Raw genomic sequence first — 18,439 nt, 5'->3', positions numbered from 1 at the left:
CCAATCCTGACTTTTCTAAGGCTCAGGGCAAATGAGCACAGGCTTATTTTCATGGCTGATTTTCAACCTATTCTCCCAGTTCTGTTGAACATCCCCAGCTGGAGCAGGCAGCCTGGCTGGAGCTGTGGGAGATACAGCACTTGAGATTAGCACGGCCTTACAAATTATCTGTGGACTCACTGGCTTCCCGTGCTTTCTTTCATCAACATGTTACTAATACTTCCCTATCATTTTTCACAGCAGTAAAACACTTTCTTGCTACAGACTTCGTGGTATCTTCAGTTTTGCAAAATAAAAATTCTGCAGCTTGAAATCAGAGTATGTAAAATACTTTAAACTGTACACAATAAATAAGTTGAAGAGTTTTATTCTTTTTAAAAAACTATGATAAAATAAATATAACATAAGGGGTTCACAGTTTTGAAGGCACTAGCCTGCTGTGAATCCCCTTTGTCCAGCAAAGTTATAAAGATGCCTCTTTTTTTCTAAGCTCCAAAATATATACATATATATTGTATATATAAATATATATATAACATAAAATTTTACCGTTTTAACCATACATTCAGTGGCGATTTAAATTTTTAAGTGCTGATTAATCATCCTAGAAAAACTTTTCCTAAGCAATATAAATATGACCTGATACAGAAAATGCCAGATGGCAGTTTCCTGTCATTTTTAACAGAATTTATTTCTTCCCATCTGGTCTAGACGCTCTTCATAACACCATCTTTGAGATTTGTGCAACAGAATTGCCTTTTAGTGGAATGTCATTTTATAGTCATTGAGCCCATGAATTCTGGAGCTAGAATGCCTGTCCCTGTGTCTGAATTCCGGCTCTGTCACTCACTAGCTATGTGAGCTTGAGCAATTTCTAAATTCAGTGCTTCAGTTTCCTTATCTGTAAAATGAGGAAAATAATAGTACCTACTTGGTAAGCTTGCTGAGAAGTTAAAGAGAGTTGTTTGTGAAGTGCTTCAGACTGTACCTGACACTTAATACTATATAAGCATTGGAGAAATTAGTAAATGAAATAGCAATGGATTTTTTTTAAACTGAAGTATAGTCAGTTACAATGTGTCGATTGCTGGTGTCCAGCATCATGTCCCAGTCATACATGTACATACATATATTCGTTTTCATATTCTTTTTCATTAGAAGTTATTACAAGATATTGAATATAGTTTCCTGTGTGGACTCTTTAATAGTGGAACACCTTTTGAAATATAATAGTTAGTCAGCTCCTTTCTATTGTGAATAGAGTTTGTATCTCATTTATTTGGGACTGCAGAAACTAAATGATAAATGTTTATTTTCTGATCATTTATGACATTGATAACCAACATTTCAAAAATGCTTTACATTTTACAAAGTACCTTTTACTATCTCCTGTGATCTTGGTTCATTGTTAAGAAAGTTGAGGCTCAGGTTAAATGACTTCCCTGAGGTCACAAAGCAGCAGACCTGGGACTCAAGCCCACTCTTCTGACTACAGGCCCCAGGTTTTTACATTATATGTCGACCTGCTTGAGATTTACTTTGGACCATCTGCTTCTAATCTTCATAAGCATATCAAATTCATAATAAGCTCTCATCGGTAAACTGGACAATCACAAAGCCCTTCTTACTGGTTTCCTATTGTTAACTCAGCCAGCTTGATTGATTAACTTAACCTTTAACCAGCGCTTTTCAGAAATGAACAAAGATGTGAAAGCTCCCTTCTTCATGTTGAGTGCGCTGATTCCTAGCCATAAATGTAGGGCCTCTTTGCGGCTGTCATTAAAACCTACCATTTATTTCATTCCCCTGTAACTTTAGAAGTAATTGGTTATTATTAATGCAAATGTTGGTATTCTGATGCCATGGTTTGCTTTGGTTTTTTGTTTGTTTGTTTTACTCCGATTTTGGTTCCCCAAACTTTCTCATCATCATATTCTCCAGAGAGCTCTTTAAAAATGTGTATTCCTGAACCTCCATACTGGGGAGTGTCCTGAGAATCCCTGTGGTTCCTCAGTGAATCTCCAGAACCACCGTATAGCAGGTTTTCTCCCCATAAATACCTGTTTTCTGTGTTCACTGGCATTAACTAGAGAAGATATTTGTGAAAAGGTATAGTATTTTTATTGTTTACTTTGTAGAATTTGTAAATGTGTTTATGAATTCGTGGTGCTAAAGAAGCCAGGCAAATCTTTAGCAAAACTGTGAGGTTAGACTCCCCTGTCCCTTTAAACAGTTTCTATCCTTGGTGGTGACTGATTTTTCCCTGCTGTGATGCCAGAGGCCTCTTTCTTTCTCTCTTTTTCTCTCAAAAGCTGGTTTCAGGTCCATTTCACTAAACAACTGATGTACTGGTTGTATAAAAATTATTTTCTAGGGGATATCAGTCCAGATAATAGACCAGCCTAACATGCCAGACGAGGGTGCCTTCAAACACACACACAGACACACAGGCACACAGACACATACACACACACCCCACAGCACGCAGCCGATGTTTATCCATCTTGACACACAGGGAAAGGACTCAGATATTCCAAATACTTAGAAAATATATGTTTAAGTCGAGGTTAATAAAGAGCTTTTCTAGTGGCCTGTGATTTTTCTGATGTGTCCATGGGTGCCGTTTTACCTAAAACTGCTTGGCTTCCTTCCGCTCCTCCTCCCCAAGGTTCAGGGAGCACTCAGGCCCTGTAACTCCCCAGTATTTCAAGCCAAGTAAACCAGGTTTTGACTCTCACACTTTCGTGTTCTTTCTTTTCTGCCTAATTTCTCCCCTGATACTCACTGCATTCTTGGTATTATCTTTCAAATTGATGTAAAGGATCAGACTGAACAAGCTAGAACTTTTTTTTTTTTGTCAGCTTAACTGGCTCACGTGTCAGTGGTATAGGACGCAGAGGACATAGTTACTTTGATGTAAAAATCCTGCTGAGTTAGAGGAAGCCGGTTCCTGTTGTTGAAAGCATATTGCTTCAAGTGTTGACTCACTTGAATAAGCTGTCTAAATAATCCAGAACCTACGTTAAAGATGGCAGATGCAAGGGGAGACAGATGTTAGGTGGCCCCGGCGTGTGTGGTGCACAGGGGTGTGATGTGACCGTCTCTGCATCAAAGCAACGAGAACGTTCTCACTGTCGAGATTCCTGGGTGCTGTTGCAGAAATCCAGTTTAAGGAAGACAAGATCGCCTTGTGATTAACTTTCTCCTGAACTGCTTTAAGTGAAAACGATCGCTTTGGCACAACAGTAAATAGAGAGCCATCACGGTTAGAGTCAGCAAGGTGCACGGTCAGTTTGAAGGTACAAGTAGCGGCAATTGACACGAATCACCAGGCAGAGCGTATTGTAATAGGTGCTCGTGTTGGTCCTCAAACCTTTAGGACAGAAACATTCCACAGGAAAGTTACTTTGTTTTTCTTTACATTCTGAAATCTGTGGCTGATCTCCCCATGTTCAAGGGCATATTATAACAAAGTACTGAAATAACTTAAAGTAATGGTCCCTATTTGTAGCCATTTCAATGAATTTATGACTCCCAATTAAGCAGTCCAAGGATTCCAGTTTTCCAGATTTGTAATATAGGTTCAACATTGTGTCTGAAAGGTACATTTTCTAAATCGTAGACATTTTTATTTGCAGCTGCCTTTATTGATATAATCAAAATTTGAATCAATAATTTGGGATAGTAAATGTTATCATTTGTACCTACAGGATGGTCATGAGGCCAGCCCTCCAAATAGATCATATTAAGAAGCATTTGACCCTATTTAGTTTTAAAATTAGATACAACTTTTTTACCTAATATTTGAAGTACTTGAAATTTGACACACTTTTTCTTTTCGAAAAAAAAAAAATGCTACAAATATCATACGATAAATCAAGGGCTCGTGAAATACTTTACAGATTTGCATTCTATACACAAAATGAAGTTTAATATTATCTTAGAAATAATATTACCACACTATAATGCAAGATACTCATTATGTTTATAAAATTTTCTTTTGCCTTTCTCCAGGGATAATCACATAATTCAGGATTAAAATGTAGCAGCCTTTTATTTTCATCCCCAGTTTCCTGTCTGGGTTTTACCCATGCCACCCTGAACAAGAAATATCTATTTATAATACTCAAATATTTACTGAGCTCCTAGTGTTTGCACGAATTCTAGGCTCAGAACTGATCAAAACATAAAAAATTCAAATGCCATCATGAGACTTAATGGGATGATGAGACACGTAGTTAACAAATATATTTTTTTAAAAGATACAGGGTGTTGTTGATGAGGGCTGTGAGGAAAAATTAAGGGAGGGAGGGAGGTAGAGTGAAGGAGCAGGGTGCCGGGGGGGTGGGGAGGAGGGACGGCCACCCGCCCATCGGTTCTGATACTCAGAGCCCCTTCGCTAGGAGACCCTCCCTACAGCCACGCAAATACCAGCCGTTGGTTGGCGATAATTTTTGTTTTCATTATACTTTTCCCTTTCATTTATTCCGCAAAGTCGTCCAGCCCCTCTTGTTCTCCTGTCTCAGGGGCGCTTTCTGTTGTGGGGATCCAAAGCAGACCTTATCTGTGTCCCTGAGCTGAGTTCCTTGAGGGTGGGAAGTACGGGGAACAGAGAGTCCTGTGCCTCGGGAGGGGCAGACGGGAGCGTAAGGCAGAGAAGAGGTCCTCTCAGACATTGAAGAGGACAAAGGTCCATCAGTGCCCTGGGGAGCGGCAGCATCTCAGAGATTAATCACACGTGGTGCCTCAGGAGATAGAACCCACGCCCCAACCCTCCGAACAGATCCTTTGGTCCAGGTGTAGCAGAGAAGCTGTTAGATGGCCTGACTTCAGGGGACTTGAAGGAAGATGCTATTCCGGAAGCCCTGTGGGTGGAGGAGTCATGATCTGCCCCACTCCTCAGGCACCGAATATTCCCTTCCAATTTACATGAGCCTAGGGAAAGTCAGGGCTGGCCCCTAAATGAGTAGGATCAAATTTCTTATCCTTGTTGCGTGTCGGCTGCCATATTCAATTTTATTTTGCAAAAACAAGGAGATGTGACTATGCTGACACATTCAAGCTTGAGAAGTAAGACTCACCCTGCTGCGGCTCCAGGATATTCCGTCTTGATGAATTTTAATTGGAGAAACAGTCTTACCATACAAAGCAGCAGAACATAGGAACTGCCAGATGGCACATTTCTCTTTACTGGCCTTGCTGGGTGGGCCACCACGTAGGTGTTCTTCTCTTTGAATTTGTCCCTTCATGTTAGTGTGTGCAGAGAGCACAGCCCTTGTTCAGTGAGTCAGGAGTTACTGAGACTGGACGTCCAGCTTCCTCCTCAAACTCGGGGAAAGGTGAAAATGGTACTCGGACTTTCAGCCAATAACACTCAGCTGAAACAAGATCACACGGGACAGCAGTTTACAAGCTTCAATTTTGGACACAGCTAGGAATTTTCTCAGAGATGGGGTGATATCTTTCCCTGTCTAACCGTCTGTTTAGTCTCAGACCTCATCCTTATTCCAAATATTTACATGCTTATTCATCTATTGAGAACACATCTAGAATCATCTTATTTATACTCATAAATTCACACAAATTTCTAGACTATATGCTTCCTTCTCTTTCTAGGACGATTACTTATTTCCCCTTCCACCCTAAATTTATTTAATAAAACTGATTAAGAAAACTCAAATTGCCGAAGTAATATAAATATAATGAAAGATGATATTTGCCGTTGGGATCAAAGAATTTACTGGAATTTGAAGATGCCCAGCCCTTCCTAGCATCTCATCTGAAGTCAGTGATCTTAATCCTTGACTTTACAAGCTTTTGGCTCCTTGAAAATCTGTCAAAGAGCCACCTTGAAAATTTCCTTCTTAAACAAGTATATTTAAAAATGTGTCTGTGTTTTGTTTTGTTTCAGGGTGGGAGATCATTTGAAAGTTCTAAAATTATTCGGTATACTCAGGTTAGGGCTGCAAAAGCTGAGGACAGAAATACTTTTCACATTGCAAACCGAGGTACAAGGCTATGTCTGCAGGACTTGCAAAGGGGGTGCCCAAACTGGCCTGGCAGCCCTTAGCCCAACTTACTTACGGATATAAAATTTTTGAGTTTGAACAAATAGATATTTCTTTGGAGGGGATGATGGTGTACTGTGGCATTTTCTTACACCTCCTCCCCCCGACACCATCTTCGGCAAAGGATAGATGGTCATTTTCCTGTACAAATGGTTGGGAGCTTGAGGTGTGTGCTCTGCAGCTCCCCCCAGAGAAATCTACAGACTGAGAGCTTCCAGTAGCAGGTCTGGCAGCAGAGGGAAGAGAGCTGGAGGCACTGGGAACGGCCAGCATCACCCAGTTTGGGGAGCTGCAATGCAGACGACATAGGACAAAGAGTTGGATCATTTTGCTCAGGGTTCCCGCCCAAGATGGCTTCCTGCTTCCACACGGCCTCAGCAGAAAAATAGTTAATGGAGTGGGGATTGAAAGCAGCCAGCTAAAACAAAGACCTCGCCCCTGTCAAAGGAGCTGTTCTTTGTGGGGACAAAAAGTTCTCTCAAAACCCACAAAGCACTTTACAATAAAAACCACTTCCAGCCCGGGAGACAGTGACCCAGATTGCCTTGATAGCAATCAAATAAACACATTTTCTGCAATTTCTCTTGCGTTCTCCACAGCTAACCCTTTCAACCCCAGGGGACCTGGAAGACATGGGGAGAGGAGACACATGTAGAGGAAAAGGAAAACGGGAGCCTGAAGCCTGGACGCCCCAGGGCGTGCCCCAAACCTGAAATGACGTTTTGTCTCTTACATCCGGTAGACATTTCAGTTTTTTAATTTTGGAGAACCAAATAAGTAACTATAGGACATTTTATTATTTGAGAATTACCAGAAAAACCATAGTACCTGTGGTAGATTTCAGTCAAGGCTAAGAAACTTCTAGATTCCAGCTAAAAAAGTGCGTTTGAATGGTGGTCACTTTCTGCGTGAGTTTGAATCCTATTTTAAATAATACTTGGCTTTGAACAATTCATTGTTTAAAAATGAAGTTAATTATTTGACTTCTGGCTGAAGAAGTAGATGGAAATGTTTTCTGCCTTTAAAAGACAATTTTTCTTTGAGGTTCTGCCTTAGTTTGGGATTCAAAACAGCATCCTTTCCTTTGCTAGCTTTTTCCCAAAAGGTAAACCTTCAGGCTGAACATTTACCTCATTAAATACTACAGTATTTTTAAATTGAACTTAATCACAGTGTTACTGTAATTCATTCAAGCATAATGTTCATTCATCCTTCACAAACTTTTGCCCTAATAATTAGTGTATGGAATGAATCTATTATGTTTGAGTCTTTCTTTCTTGTCAATCCAGAAGGCTTTCCTGGGCAGATTCCACTTGAAAGATTATGAGAATGTCTCAGAGAGCTTACTTTATAAAGGCGATTACAAATTTTTTTTTGGTAGCCTCTGCAGAAGAATTCAATTTAAATAAATGTGAGACGCTACAATGCAACTTGAAAAATACATGAACTCTTTCAACCAGAAGTTTTAATTAGAGAAGAAATTGGTTGTTCAGGTAGGAAATTGGGGTACTTAAAAGTATGTAGGATTGCTACTATTATTTAATTGTCCTGGTAGATAGAATTGGCTCATATAATTAGCCAAAGAAAGAAGCAGAAGTGTACATACAGGAAAGGAAAAAACAAAATTATCGTTATTTGTAGATGTTTGTTTACCTGGAAAACCCATGGAACTCAAGTGGAAAAACTACTATAAACAAAACTATTATAAACAATAGAAGAACTGTTATAAACAACAGGAAAACGGAAACAATGGGAAAATGTGGCAATAAAATTACTATAAAGCGATCACCAGTCTGCAAGTATGAAGGGATGGATACCATTTATGACAGCAGCAAAATATATATAATACACTGGGGTAAGCTTAAGGAGTATGTGCAAGATCTGTATGAATAAACTTTAAAATGCTAGTAAGAGGCAGAAAATAAAACCCAAGTAAATGGGAAGATATAATCCCCTTCTTTGTTTAGAAGAGTTAATATGGAAAGATGTCAATTCTCCCTACATTGATTTGAATGCAATCTCAATTTTTCAAAAGGACTTAAAAAAAAAAACCCCTACAGTTGACCCTTGAACAGCTCGGAGGTAGGGACACCCACCCTCTTTGCATGTCGAAAATCTACATGTAACTTTATGGTAACTTTCCAGTGGTCACTCCAGTCCACCGGGTCTGCATGCGCAGATCCAACCAACCAGGGATCCTGTGGTACAGCAGTATGTATTTAGGGAGAAAAAGTCATGTGTAAATGGAACTGCGAATGATGCAGGAAAAACAGATGTGGGGCGTGAGGAGGGCCGTGTCCCAGGCTTCCGTTGAGGCCCTGGGACGTGCCCGCCAATTGTGGGTCCTTGGCTTCTCGCAGGAAACTCTTCAAGAGCGAGCCACAGTTGAGTAAAGGTAGATTTATTCAGAGAGATACATCAAAAGGCAAGAGAAAGGCCACGAGGTGTGGGGGTTGGGTGCTCAGATTAAAAATAGATACACACTCCATAGACAGAGCGTGGGCCATCTCTGAAGACGGAGAGAGAAGGGGCGGTGGCTGCGGGGCACCGTGTTGCCAGTTTTTATGGGCTTGGTGGCTTCATAGTAAGTGGAAGGACCAGTCTAACTAACCTGGGAAAGGGGCTGGGATTCCCAGGGAGTTGGCCATTTCCCACTCTTTGACCTTCTGTGGCCATCCTTGGGGCTGCCGTGGCGCCTGTGGGCGTGTTATTCACTATGCTAATATATTACAATAGACGTATAATGAAGCTCAAGATCTCCTAGAAGTGAAATCTCCCACCATCTTGAGCCCCCAGGCCTACTAGGGGTTGAATCTGCCACCATTTTGATGTTAATTGCTGCATCATTCCTTGAATGACTGTGCCTTGCCCCCTTCCTGTCTCACGAAGTTCAAACCTGTGTTGTTCAAGGGTCAAATTATAAAATTTGTAGGAAAATAAAACACAGAAGAGGGAGTTAGGTCTATAAAATATAAAATTATAGTAATACTCCAGTAGTAAAAGCAGTTTGGTATTAACAGTTATCCAATAGATTAATAAAATATAGTCCACAATTACTTGAAAATAGTGGTTAAGGTTGTATTCAAATAATTAAAGAAAAGTTATATTGGGTAATAAATAATGTGTATACAAATGGCTAGCTTCTTGGGCAAAAAATGAAGTAGAAGCTATATCTCACACCTCACGTCCAAATTACTTCTGGAAGGATGAAAGATTTAAATGAGCAGAGAGGAAAATACAAATATACTAAAAGGTAAGCTATAAACAGAAGAAGGTATTTGCAACACATATAGCAAAAGACTACATTTTTAATACACAGAAAATCTCTTACAAATCAATGAGAAGATGAGCGATAAATATAACACAGGATTTGAACAGTCATTTCATAGAAAAGAAAATATAAATGGCTTTTATTTATTATTTATTTATTTTTTAGAAATATTTATTTATTTATTTATTTATTTATTTATTTAATTTATTTATTTATAGGGTTTTTTTTGGAGGGGTGGTTAGGTTTATTTATTTATCTAATTTATTTTAATGGAGGTCCTGGGGATTGAATTCAGGACCTCGTGCATGCTAAGCACGCACTCTACCAGTGAGCTATACCCTCCCCTGTAAATGGCTTAAAAATATGAAAAGTTGATGAAAAAGTTCTGAGGAATCTGATGTATGCATGATGACTATAGTTAATGAGATTGTATTATATCCTTGAAATTTGCTGAGAGAAAAGTTCTTAAATGTTCTCGCCACACACACAAATATGTATTAAGCGAGTTAACTGATGTGTTGACGATGCGGTAATCATTTCCCAGTATATACATTGTACCAAATCATTTCGTTGCTCTCCATAAGTTTACAGTTGTATGTCAATTAAATCTCAGTAAAGCTGGAAAAAATAGGAAAAATTGCTCATGATGACAGAATTTAAGAAACAAAAATGACAATAAAAAGGAAATACTGTTTTTTTTTTTCCTTAAAAATGTTGACAGAGATCTCAGTGTGGTAACAGAAGTGTTCTCCAGAGTGTGAGGAAACATATTGTTTGGAGCATTGTAAATTGTGACCACCTCATTTAGGAGTGATTTCATTGGGAACTATAATCCATATCTTATAATAACCTATAATGAAAAAGAATATGAAAAGGAATATATATACATATATAACTGAATCACTATGCTGTACACCAGAAACTAACACAACATTGTAAATTGACTATACTTAGATTTAAAAAAAAAATTTTAAAGAGTTATTTCACAATGGTTTCCAAAATTTAAAATATACATGCATTAAACCTGGTCATTCAACATCTTAGGAACTTATACTCAGTACACTTTCACATGGGCAAAGAGACATAGGGACAATTTTTCTTTTATTGCAGCATTGTTTCATGTTGCATAATACTAGAAAAAACCTAAATGTCCATCATAAGGGCATTTGTAAAATAAATAATGGTACATGCATACCATGTACATGGATATACATACATCTGATTCCTCATTCCCTTGGTTTTCTCATCTAATTTATTGGCTTTAAATATGGTGCATGTGTGTGGATGTTTCCTGCATTTTATCTGCAGTTCAGTTCTCTCTCCTGAATTCCCTTACCAAATTGCTACTCGGTATCTTCACTTGGATGTCATAATGCATACTCAATATGTCTGAACTCTTGCTCTATGCTCCCCCCCAACACACCTACTGCAAGTCTCACTTCCCTGACAGCCTTCCTCATCTCGGCAGGTGGCAAATTCCATCTTCTGTTCACTCAGGCCAAAAACCTTAGAGTCATCCTCTCTTTCTCTCATAATCAATTTTAAGTTGGTCAAGAAATTATTTTTATTCTACCTTCAAGTTATATCCAGACTCCTACCACTTTTCACCACAGTGGCTGCTATTATCTGGTCTACATCACCATTATTTCTTGCCTGGACTATTGCAATAGCCAGTCATCCTGTTCTCATCAAAGCAAGCAGAATGATTGTTTTAAAACATTAACTCGAATCAAATGTTATTTTTTCTGTTCAGAACTCTGCAGTGAGTCTCATTTCACTCAAAGTAAAAGCCAGAGTCCCTACAGTGACCTGCAAGGACTTCCATGATCTGGTCCCTGTCCATTTGTTTTTTGTTATCATTCCCTGTTACTCATTCTGTTTCTCATTCACCCTCAGCCACCTTCCTTTCTTTGATGCTTCTTGAAAAACTTGTGATCTCCCATCTTACAGCACTTTTCCTCCACCTGCAGTGCTCTTTCCTTGGATAGCTACAGGGCTAACTCCCTGACTTCCTCTAGGTCTTCGCTCAAATGTCCACTTTCAATGCGAGTCACCCTGACCACCTCCTTGCCTTACCTTTTCTTTATTACATGGTACTTACAACCTGTTAAACTGTAGCCTTGACCTGTTTGTCATACTTATTGTAGATTGTCTGTTTCACTGGTTATAATGTAAGCTTTGTCTGTTCTCTTCAGCAATAGATCCCAAGGGTCTAGAATATGTTGAATCAATTAATAAATGAAGCAGCCTGCAAGACAAATAGAAAAACTCAAAGTATGTAACTATTCATGGCAATCTGTAAAACATATATAAATGATATAAACGCTTGTAGATAAAATACCTCTGGAAGACTGTGAAAGAAACTGGTAAAATTGGATGCCTTTGGGAGAAACACTGAGTACTAGGGACGGATAGGGAGGCGCGTTCTACACTTTTTGGAATTTGCACTTATCACTTCTTCAATTAAAGAACAAACTAACTGAAAACTGCAATGCATAGCTGAGCCTTATTCTGGAATTCGAACTTCTTTATAAAGTAAAGAGTCTTTAACTTTTTGAGTTCTTTAGAAAATGTTTAATTGTATTCTTACCAGTAGGTGGCACATACTTCCTGACAAATTCTTAAAGACTCAGACAACAGGTTATTTACAAAACAGAAACAGACTCACAGACGTAGAAAACAAACTTATGATTACCAGTAGGGTAAAGGGGTGGGAAGGAATAAATTGGGAGTTTGAGATTTGCAGGTACTAAATACTATAGATAAAATAAATAAACAAGTTTCTACCATAGAGTACAGGGAACTGTATTCAATACCTTGTAGCAACCAATAATAAAAAAGAATGTGGAAAGGAATATATACATACGCATATATATGTATAACTGAAACATTGTGCTGTACACCAGAAATTGACACATTGTAAATTGACTATACTTCAATAAAAATAAAGTAATTAAATTATGTGACTTCAAAAAAAAAGTTCTTTAGTTCCCCAGACTCGCACAAGTTTACTTTAGCAATATATCACATTGATTTTCCTCAAGAAATTTCCATAACTTCAATTGTTTAGTGCTATATCAGCTTTTAGGTGATTTTTCACTGCTTATAAATTCTTAACTCATCTTTATAACATTTGAGTTGCAGGACTGTCTTAAATCTGCAAATGTCAGCCTTAGATATTCTTTAAATTGACTTAAATTTTCCAATATTTATTGAATTGTATCTGCCTATCTTTTCATCTTTTCTCATATGAAATAACTTAATAAGTGAAATTTAAATATTCTGTGTACAAAGATATATTTTTGATTATATTTTTTCACTTTTTATGCCAAATAAATTAGTGTCCAGGGACCACATGTAATTTAACACCTCTATTCTTTTTGATGGTAACGTTTTCAAAAAGAAAAGGGGAGCATGCATTTTATAAATTGTAACATTTGTAAACATTATAAAAACCTTTTATGGGCAAGCTTTAAAAACAGCATTGGCAAAATTATTGGGCCAGATAATTTTATAGTCATTTTTAACCTAGAGATTCTTTGATTCTGTTTTTCTTTTCAAATTGTAGTTTTTAAAAAACTAAATAAACATTTTAGAAAAAGTGCTATGTTCAAGTAGAATAATATTTATTGAATGTTTACAGAAAACATTCATCTATTATTTTATTTAATGCTTATGAAACCTTATGATAATCGTGTTATCCACATTTTACAGGTGAAGAAATTGGGGCACAGAAAGTTTCAAAAACTTGCATGAATGTATCAACTAGCTGCAATAACACCAAAACTAGCTGTAAATGGAATTAATCTTATTACAATAAGAAACTAGACTTTTCAGTTTTTACCACTTCTTTATCATTGCTGTGTTAAAAGGGAATTAACAGTATTCTGATAAAATGTATTAATATTCACTACTTTGTTACATTGGTGGTCTTAACTTTCTGTACCTTTCTAAGTGTGAGATAAATTATATTATAAGTATTACTTTAGTGAATGAAGACTCTGACCCTTTTGGCTATTAATATGCAAAAGTTCTACAATTTTGCTCTTTTCTAAAATACTAATAAAAGAATAATCAGATACCAAAGTGTAAGTAATCTATTGTACAGTGCTCAGATTTAGTTCTAGCTCAACTGCTGAATCGAGTGGATGCTAAAACAAAATTGTAAATTTCAAAATGAATCTTATTTTCTGTCTCTCTTTAGCCAGGAAAATGTAACAAGAAGAAGAAGTGGTACAAAAGTGCACTCCAAGAAGCGTATCTGCTGTATGGATTTTCTGATGAGCAAAGACTGGAGATGTGCTCCCTCACAAACCAGGGTACATGCATTTTTTATTCCTTACCGCCCCCAAAATAAGGATTTATTCAGGGGCATGCTTTCCAAAATACGTTGCCATTAAAAATCTCTTCTCTTCATAGGAAAATAGTATATCTTTGTCCACTGAAAAATCATTTTATATGGATTAATAGTATGTATTTTGCCCTCTTGAAGCTATTTTCAATGACTAAGCACACACTCTGTTTAAATGCTGGGGCTTTAATTAGTGCTTCTGTCATCTTCTTGTTCTTAGTCTTTCTACATAGGTCCCGCTGGTGTTTTTCAAAGCGTATATTTCAAAATTAGCAGCTGTGGCTTTTAAAATATACTCCTGGAGCGAAACTTTCCCTTGGATATTTCAGAACAAAGTATTTTTCAAAATATTTTATTTCTGAGTAAATTCAAGGCAAATATAAAAGGTAATAACTTTTTTTTTAATTCGGTGAAAAAATATGATATTTCAGGTCAGTTTCAAAGAAAGTTCTCTTAAATCATAAACATTCTGGTTTATAGATAGCTTTTTAAGTGAATTCATCATCAGATTTACAGTAGGTGTAGCACATTTTTAACTCTTAAAAAGAATATAATAGTTGCATGGAAATGATGATTTTTTGATAAACAAATATATTTAAATTTTTTCTGCTCAGTGATCACAAGAATTTTTTTTTTCTTACGAGGCCCATCTCACTTAATCAACCTAAGTTCTAAACAGATTATTCTGTGGGAGGATCTGATCTGGTGCCGAGTGAATTTTAAAGTAAGAGCGATATTTTTTCCTCCTTTGCAAAACTTTAATATGTATTTTTAAAAACTTATATGTAAAAACATTTTATTTGAGAAAAAGTTTAAATGTTAACCCAGCCATCTAAGTTTCAATTTCAAAGCATATAAGTAGGTTTGAAAAGAGTGGAAAAAGAATGACAAGCAAACTGCTCTGGTAAAGAGACATTTATTGCCACAAATGTGGTTTTATTCCTTGTACTGAAAATACAGTTTCTTTGTTTATTAGCAATAAAGGTTGAACTCCCTTTATTGTCACAAATACAATTTTATTCTCGCATGGACTAGACATTTCTCTTATGTAACCAGCATAAACTTTGAAATATTTAGTTTTTCTAAACATTAGTATTTTGAGCAGGGGAGGGTGTAGCTCAGCAGTAAAGGGCATGCTTAGCGGGCACGAGGTTCTGGGTTCAATCCCCAGTACCTCCATTAAAAAAATTAGTAAATAAATGAAGAAACCAAAAAAATGGTAAAAAAATAAAAAGAAACCTAATTACCCCCCTTCAAAAATTAAATAAAATAAAATTTTAAGAAATTTTAAAAAGCATTAATATTTTGAAGTGATATGGTCTTTGACTTTTAAAAAGCATATTGCAGCCATTTCACACTAGCAGGAACCTGCTTTCTCCAAAAGTCATGGAACTATGTCTCTTGTCACAGTCGTGTGTTGTCGGGCACTTAAGTCCAGGTCTTTTGGCATTCCTGCATACACACACTCTTCACTGTCTCCAAAATAGACAGTTTAATCCTGGGTCTGCTTAGCTTCCAGGGTGACTTTAGGACATACTCAGCTTCTTACTGCGATCAAAGTAGGTTTGCGAGATAATTAACCACTCAGATTATTTTACACAAGGTGAGTTGCTTGGAAGCAAACCATTTATCTCGTCCTGGCAACTTTGAGGATTTCTCTACCCCCAAATTTCTTCTTCCAACCCAGAAATAATTACTACTAATTTTTTGGCCTAAATTCTTTTTTACCCTGTAGAAATTGGCACACTATTACGTTTGATGCAACTCTTTCATTGTTGAAATCTGCAGGGTCAGTAAATGATGTATAAATACAGACCCAGTGATAGTGTAACAGATTCAGCGTCCTGTACACAGGATTGGGTTATCCTGTTTTTGTTGCGTTAACTGTTACTCTACATAAAGTAATTCTCCTGCTGGGTCTAGAAAGCATTTTCTTATATAGGAACATTCATTATAATTGTATTTTTTAAACAAATAGGGTATTATTCACATAATTTTTCTTGATTCAGATCTTGTCCATATTTTGTTAGATTTATGACTAAGTATTTCATTTTGGGGGGTATTAATATAAATGGTAATGTGTTTTCAATTTCAAATTCCACTTGTTCATTGCTGGTAAATAGGAAAGTGATTGAGTTTTGCGTGTTAACTTTGTATCCTGCAACCTGGCTATAGTCACCTGTTTGTTCCAGGAGTATTTTCCTTGATTCTCTTGGATTTTCTACTTAGATGATCATGTCATCTGCAAAGAAAGATAGTATTATTTTTTCCTTCTCAGTTTGTACCTTTCATTTTCTTTTACTGTCTTATTGCATTAGCCCGAAATTCCAGTACAGTGTTGAGAAGAGTGGTGAGGAAAGAACGTCTTTGACTTGTTTCTGATCCCAGGGAGAAAGCTTTGCATTTCTTGCCATTAAGGATGATATTAGCTGTAGGTTTTCTGGAGCTTCTCCTCATCAAATTGAGGAAGTTTCCCCCTATTCCTAGTTTGCTGAGAGTTTTTACCATGAATGAATGGGTGTTGAATTTTGTCAAGTGCTTTGTCTGCTTCTATTAATGTCATGGATTATATTAATTGAACTGATTTTGAATGATGAACCAACCTTGTATACCTGGAATAAATCCCACTTGGTTGTGATATATAATTCTTTACAATGTTAGATTTGATTTGCTAATATTTTGTTGGACTTTTTTCATCTATGTTCATGAAGAATATTGGTTGCTCTGTAGTTTTCTTGTAATGTCTTTATTTGGTTTTGGTATTTCGGGTAATACTGGCTTCACTGAATGAGTTAGGAAGTATACCCTTCCTGGAAGAGTTTATACAGAATGGGTATAATTTCTTCCTTAAATGTTTGGTAGAATTCACCAGTGCCCCTACCTGGGCTTGATGCTTTCTGTTTTAGAAGGTTATTGTATTAATTCAATTTTTAAAAGAGATACAGAAGGCCTCTACAGATTGTCTGTTTCTACTTGTTTGACTTTTGGCAGGTTGTGTTTTTCAAAAAGTTGGTCCATTTCATCTAGGTTACCAAATTTGTTGGCATAGAGTTATTCATAGCATGCATTTATTATCCTTTTAAATAAGGTCTGTGGGATCTTCAGTGATGTCTTCTCTTTCATTTTTGATGTTAGTAATTTATGTTTTTGCTCTTTTCTTAGCCTGGCTAGAGGTTTATTGATTTTATTGATTTTTCAAAGAAACAGCTTTTTTTTTTTTAAATGTTTTTATTGAGTTATAGTCATTTTACAATGTTGTGTCAAATTCCAGTGTAGAGCACAATTTTTCGGTTATACACGAACATACATATATTCAGTGTCACATTTTTTTTTCCCCTGTGAGCTACCACAAGATCTTGTATATATTTCCCTGTGCTGTATAGTAGCCAAAACATGGAAGCAGCCTAAATGTCCATCAGCAGATGACTGGATAAAGAAGATGTGGTATATTTATACAATGGAATACTATTCAGCCATAAAAAAGACGACGTAACACCATTTGCAGCAACATGGCTGTCCCTGGAGAATGTCATTCTAAGTGAAGTAAGCCAGAAAGAGAAAGAAAAAATACCATATGAGATCACTCATTTGTGGAATCTAAAAAAAAAAAAAATTAACATAAATACAAAACAGAAACAGACTCATAGACATAGAATGCAAACTTGTGGTTGCCAAGGGGACAGGGGGGTGGGAAGGGACAGACTGGGATTTCAAAATTTGTAGATACTGACAGGCATATGCAGAATAGATAATCAAAGAAACAGCTTTTGGTTTTATTTATATTCTCTCTTGACTCTCTGTTTCCAATCTCATTGGTTTGTCCTCTAATTTTTATTTCTTTTCTAATATTTACTTGAGATTTGACTTGCTCTTTTTTCTTGTTTCCTAAGGTGAAAGCTTGGCTTATTGACTTTAGATCTTTATTCTTTCATAATATATGTATTCAGTGCTATAAATACCCCTCTAAATACTGCTTTCACTGCATTTCACAAATGTTGATGAGCTTTATTTTTTTCACTTAGTTCAAAATGTTTTTAAATTTATTTTGAGATTTCTTTTTGATCTATGTGTTATTTAGAATGGTGTTGTTTAAGCTCCAAGTATTTGGGGATTTTTCCAATTATCCTATTTTTGATTTACACTTTGATTCCACTGTGGTCTGAGAGCACACGATTGTAAAATACCTGTTTTTTAATTTGTTAAGGTATGTCTTATGGTCCAGAATGTGGTCTATCATGGTGAGTGTTCCAGGTGAGCCTGGGCACAATGTGACTCTGCTGTTGTTGGATGAAGTAGTCTGTAGATGTCAGTTATATCCAATTGGTTGACGGTGCTGAGTTCAACTGTGTCCTTAGGGATTGTATGCTTGCTGGCTCTGTCCATTTCTGATGGAGGGTGTTAAAGTCTCCAATTATAATAATAGATTGATCTATTTCTCCTTGAGTTCTGTCAATTTTTGCCTTACTTACGTTGACACTCTGTTAGGTGCATTCATGTTAATGACCATTATGTTTTCTTGGAATATTGATCACTTTATCACTATGTAATTTTCCTCTTTTTTGCTAATAAAGTTTGTTCTATATTAAATTGATATAGCTACTTCTGCTTTCATTTGGTTAGTGTTAACATAGTATATCTTCCTCTATCCCTTTACCTCTGCCTAAATATGTCTTTATATTTAAAGGGAGCTTTTTTGTACACAGCATATAGCTGGGTCCTGTTTGTTGATTCACTCTGACAATCTCTGTC

General features: G+C 36.7%; 1 protein-coding gene across 4 annotated transcripts in view; it reads left to right on the top strand.

The window, feature by feature from the left end:
- ZCWPW2 (zinc finger CW-type and PWWP domain containing 2) overlaps positions 1–18,439 on the top strand; it is a 115,268-nt gene that overhangs the window by 58,498 nt on the left and 38,331 nt on the right. For all 4 annotated transcript variants that reach the window (XM_064496813.1, XM_031469800.2, XM_064496812.1 and 1 more), the window contains exon 4: positions 13,544–13,658. In XM_064496813.1, the coding sequence (XP_064352883.1) occupies positions 13,544–13,658 (115 nt within the window). The remainder of the gene's footprint in view (positions 1–13,543; positions 13,659–18,439) is intronic.

This window comes from Camelus dromedarius, chromosome 17 (genome assembly GCF_036321535.1).
Source record: "Camelus dromedarius isolate mCamDro1 chromosome 17, mCamDro1.pat, whole genome shotgun sequence".
Taxonomy (NCBI): domain Eukaryota; kingdom Metazoa; phylum Chordata; class Mammalia; order Artiodactyla; family Camelidae; genus Camelus; species Camelus dromedarius.
Note: the sequence above shows the minus strand (reverse complement) of the source record. Positions and strands in the feature narration are given on the sequence as shown.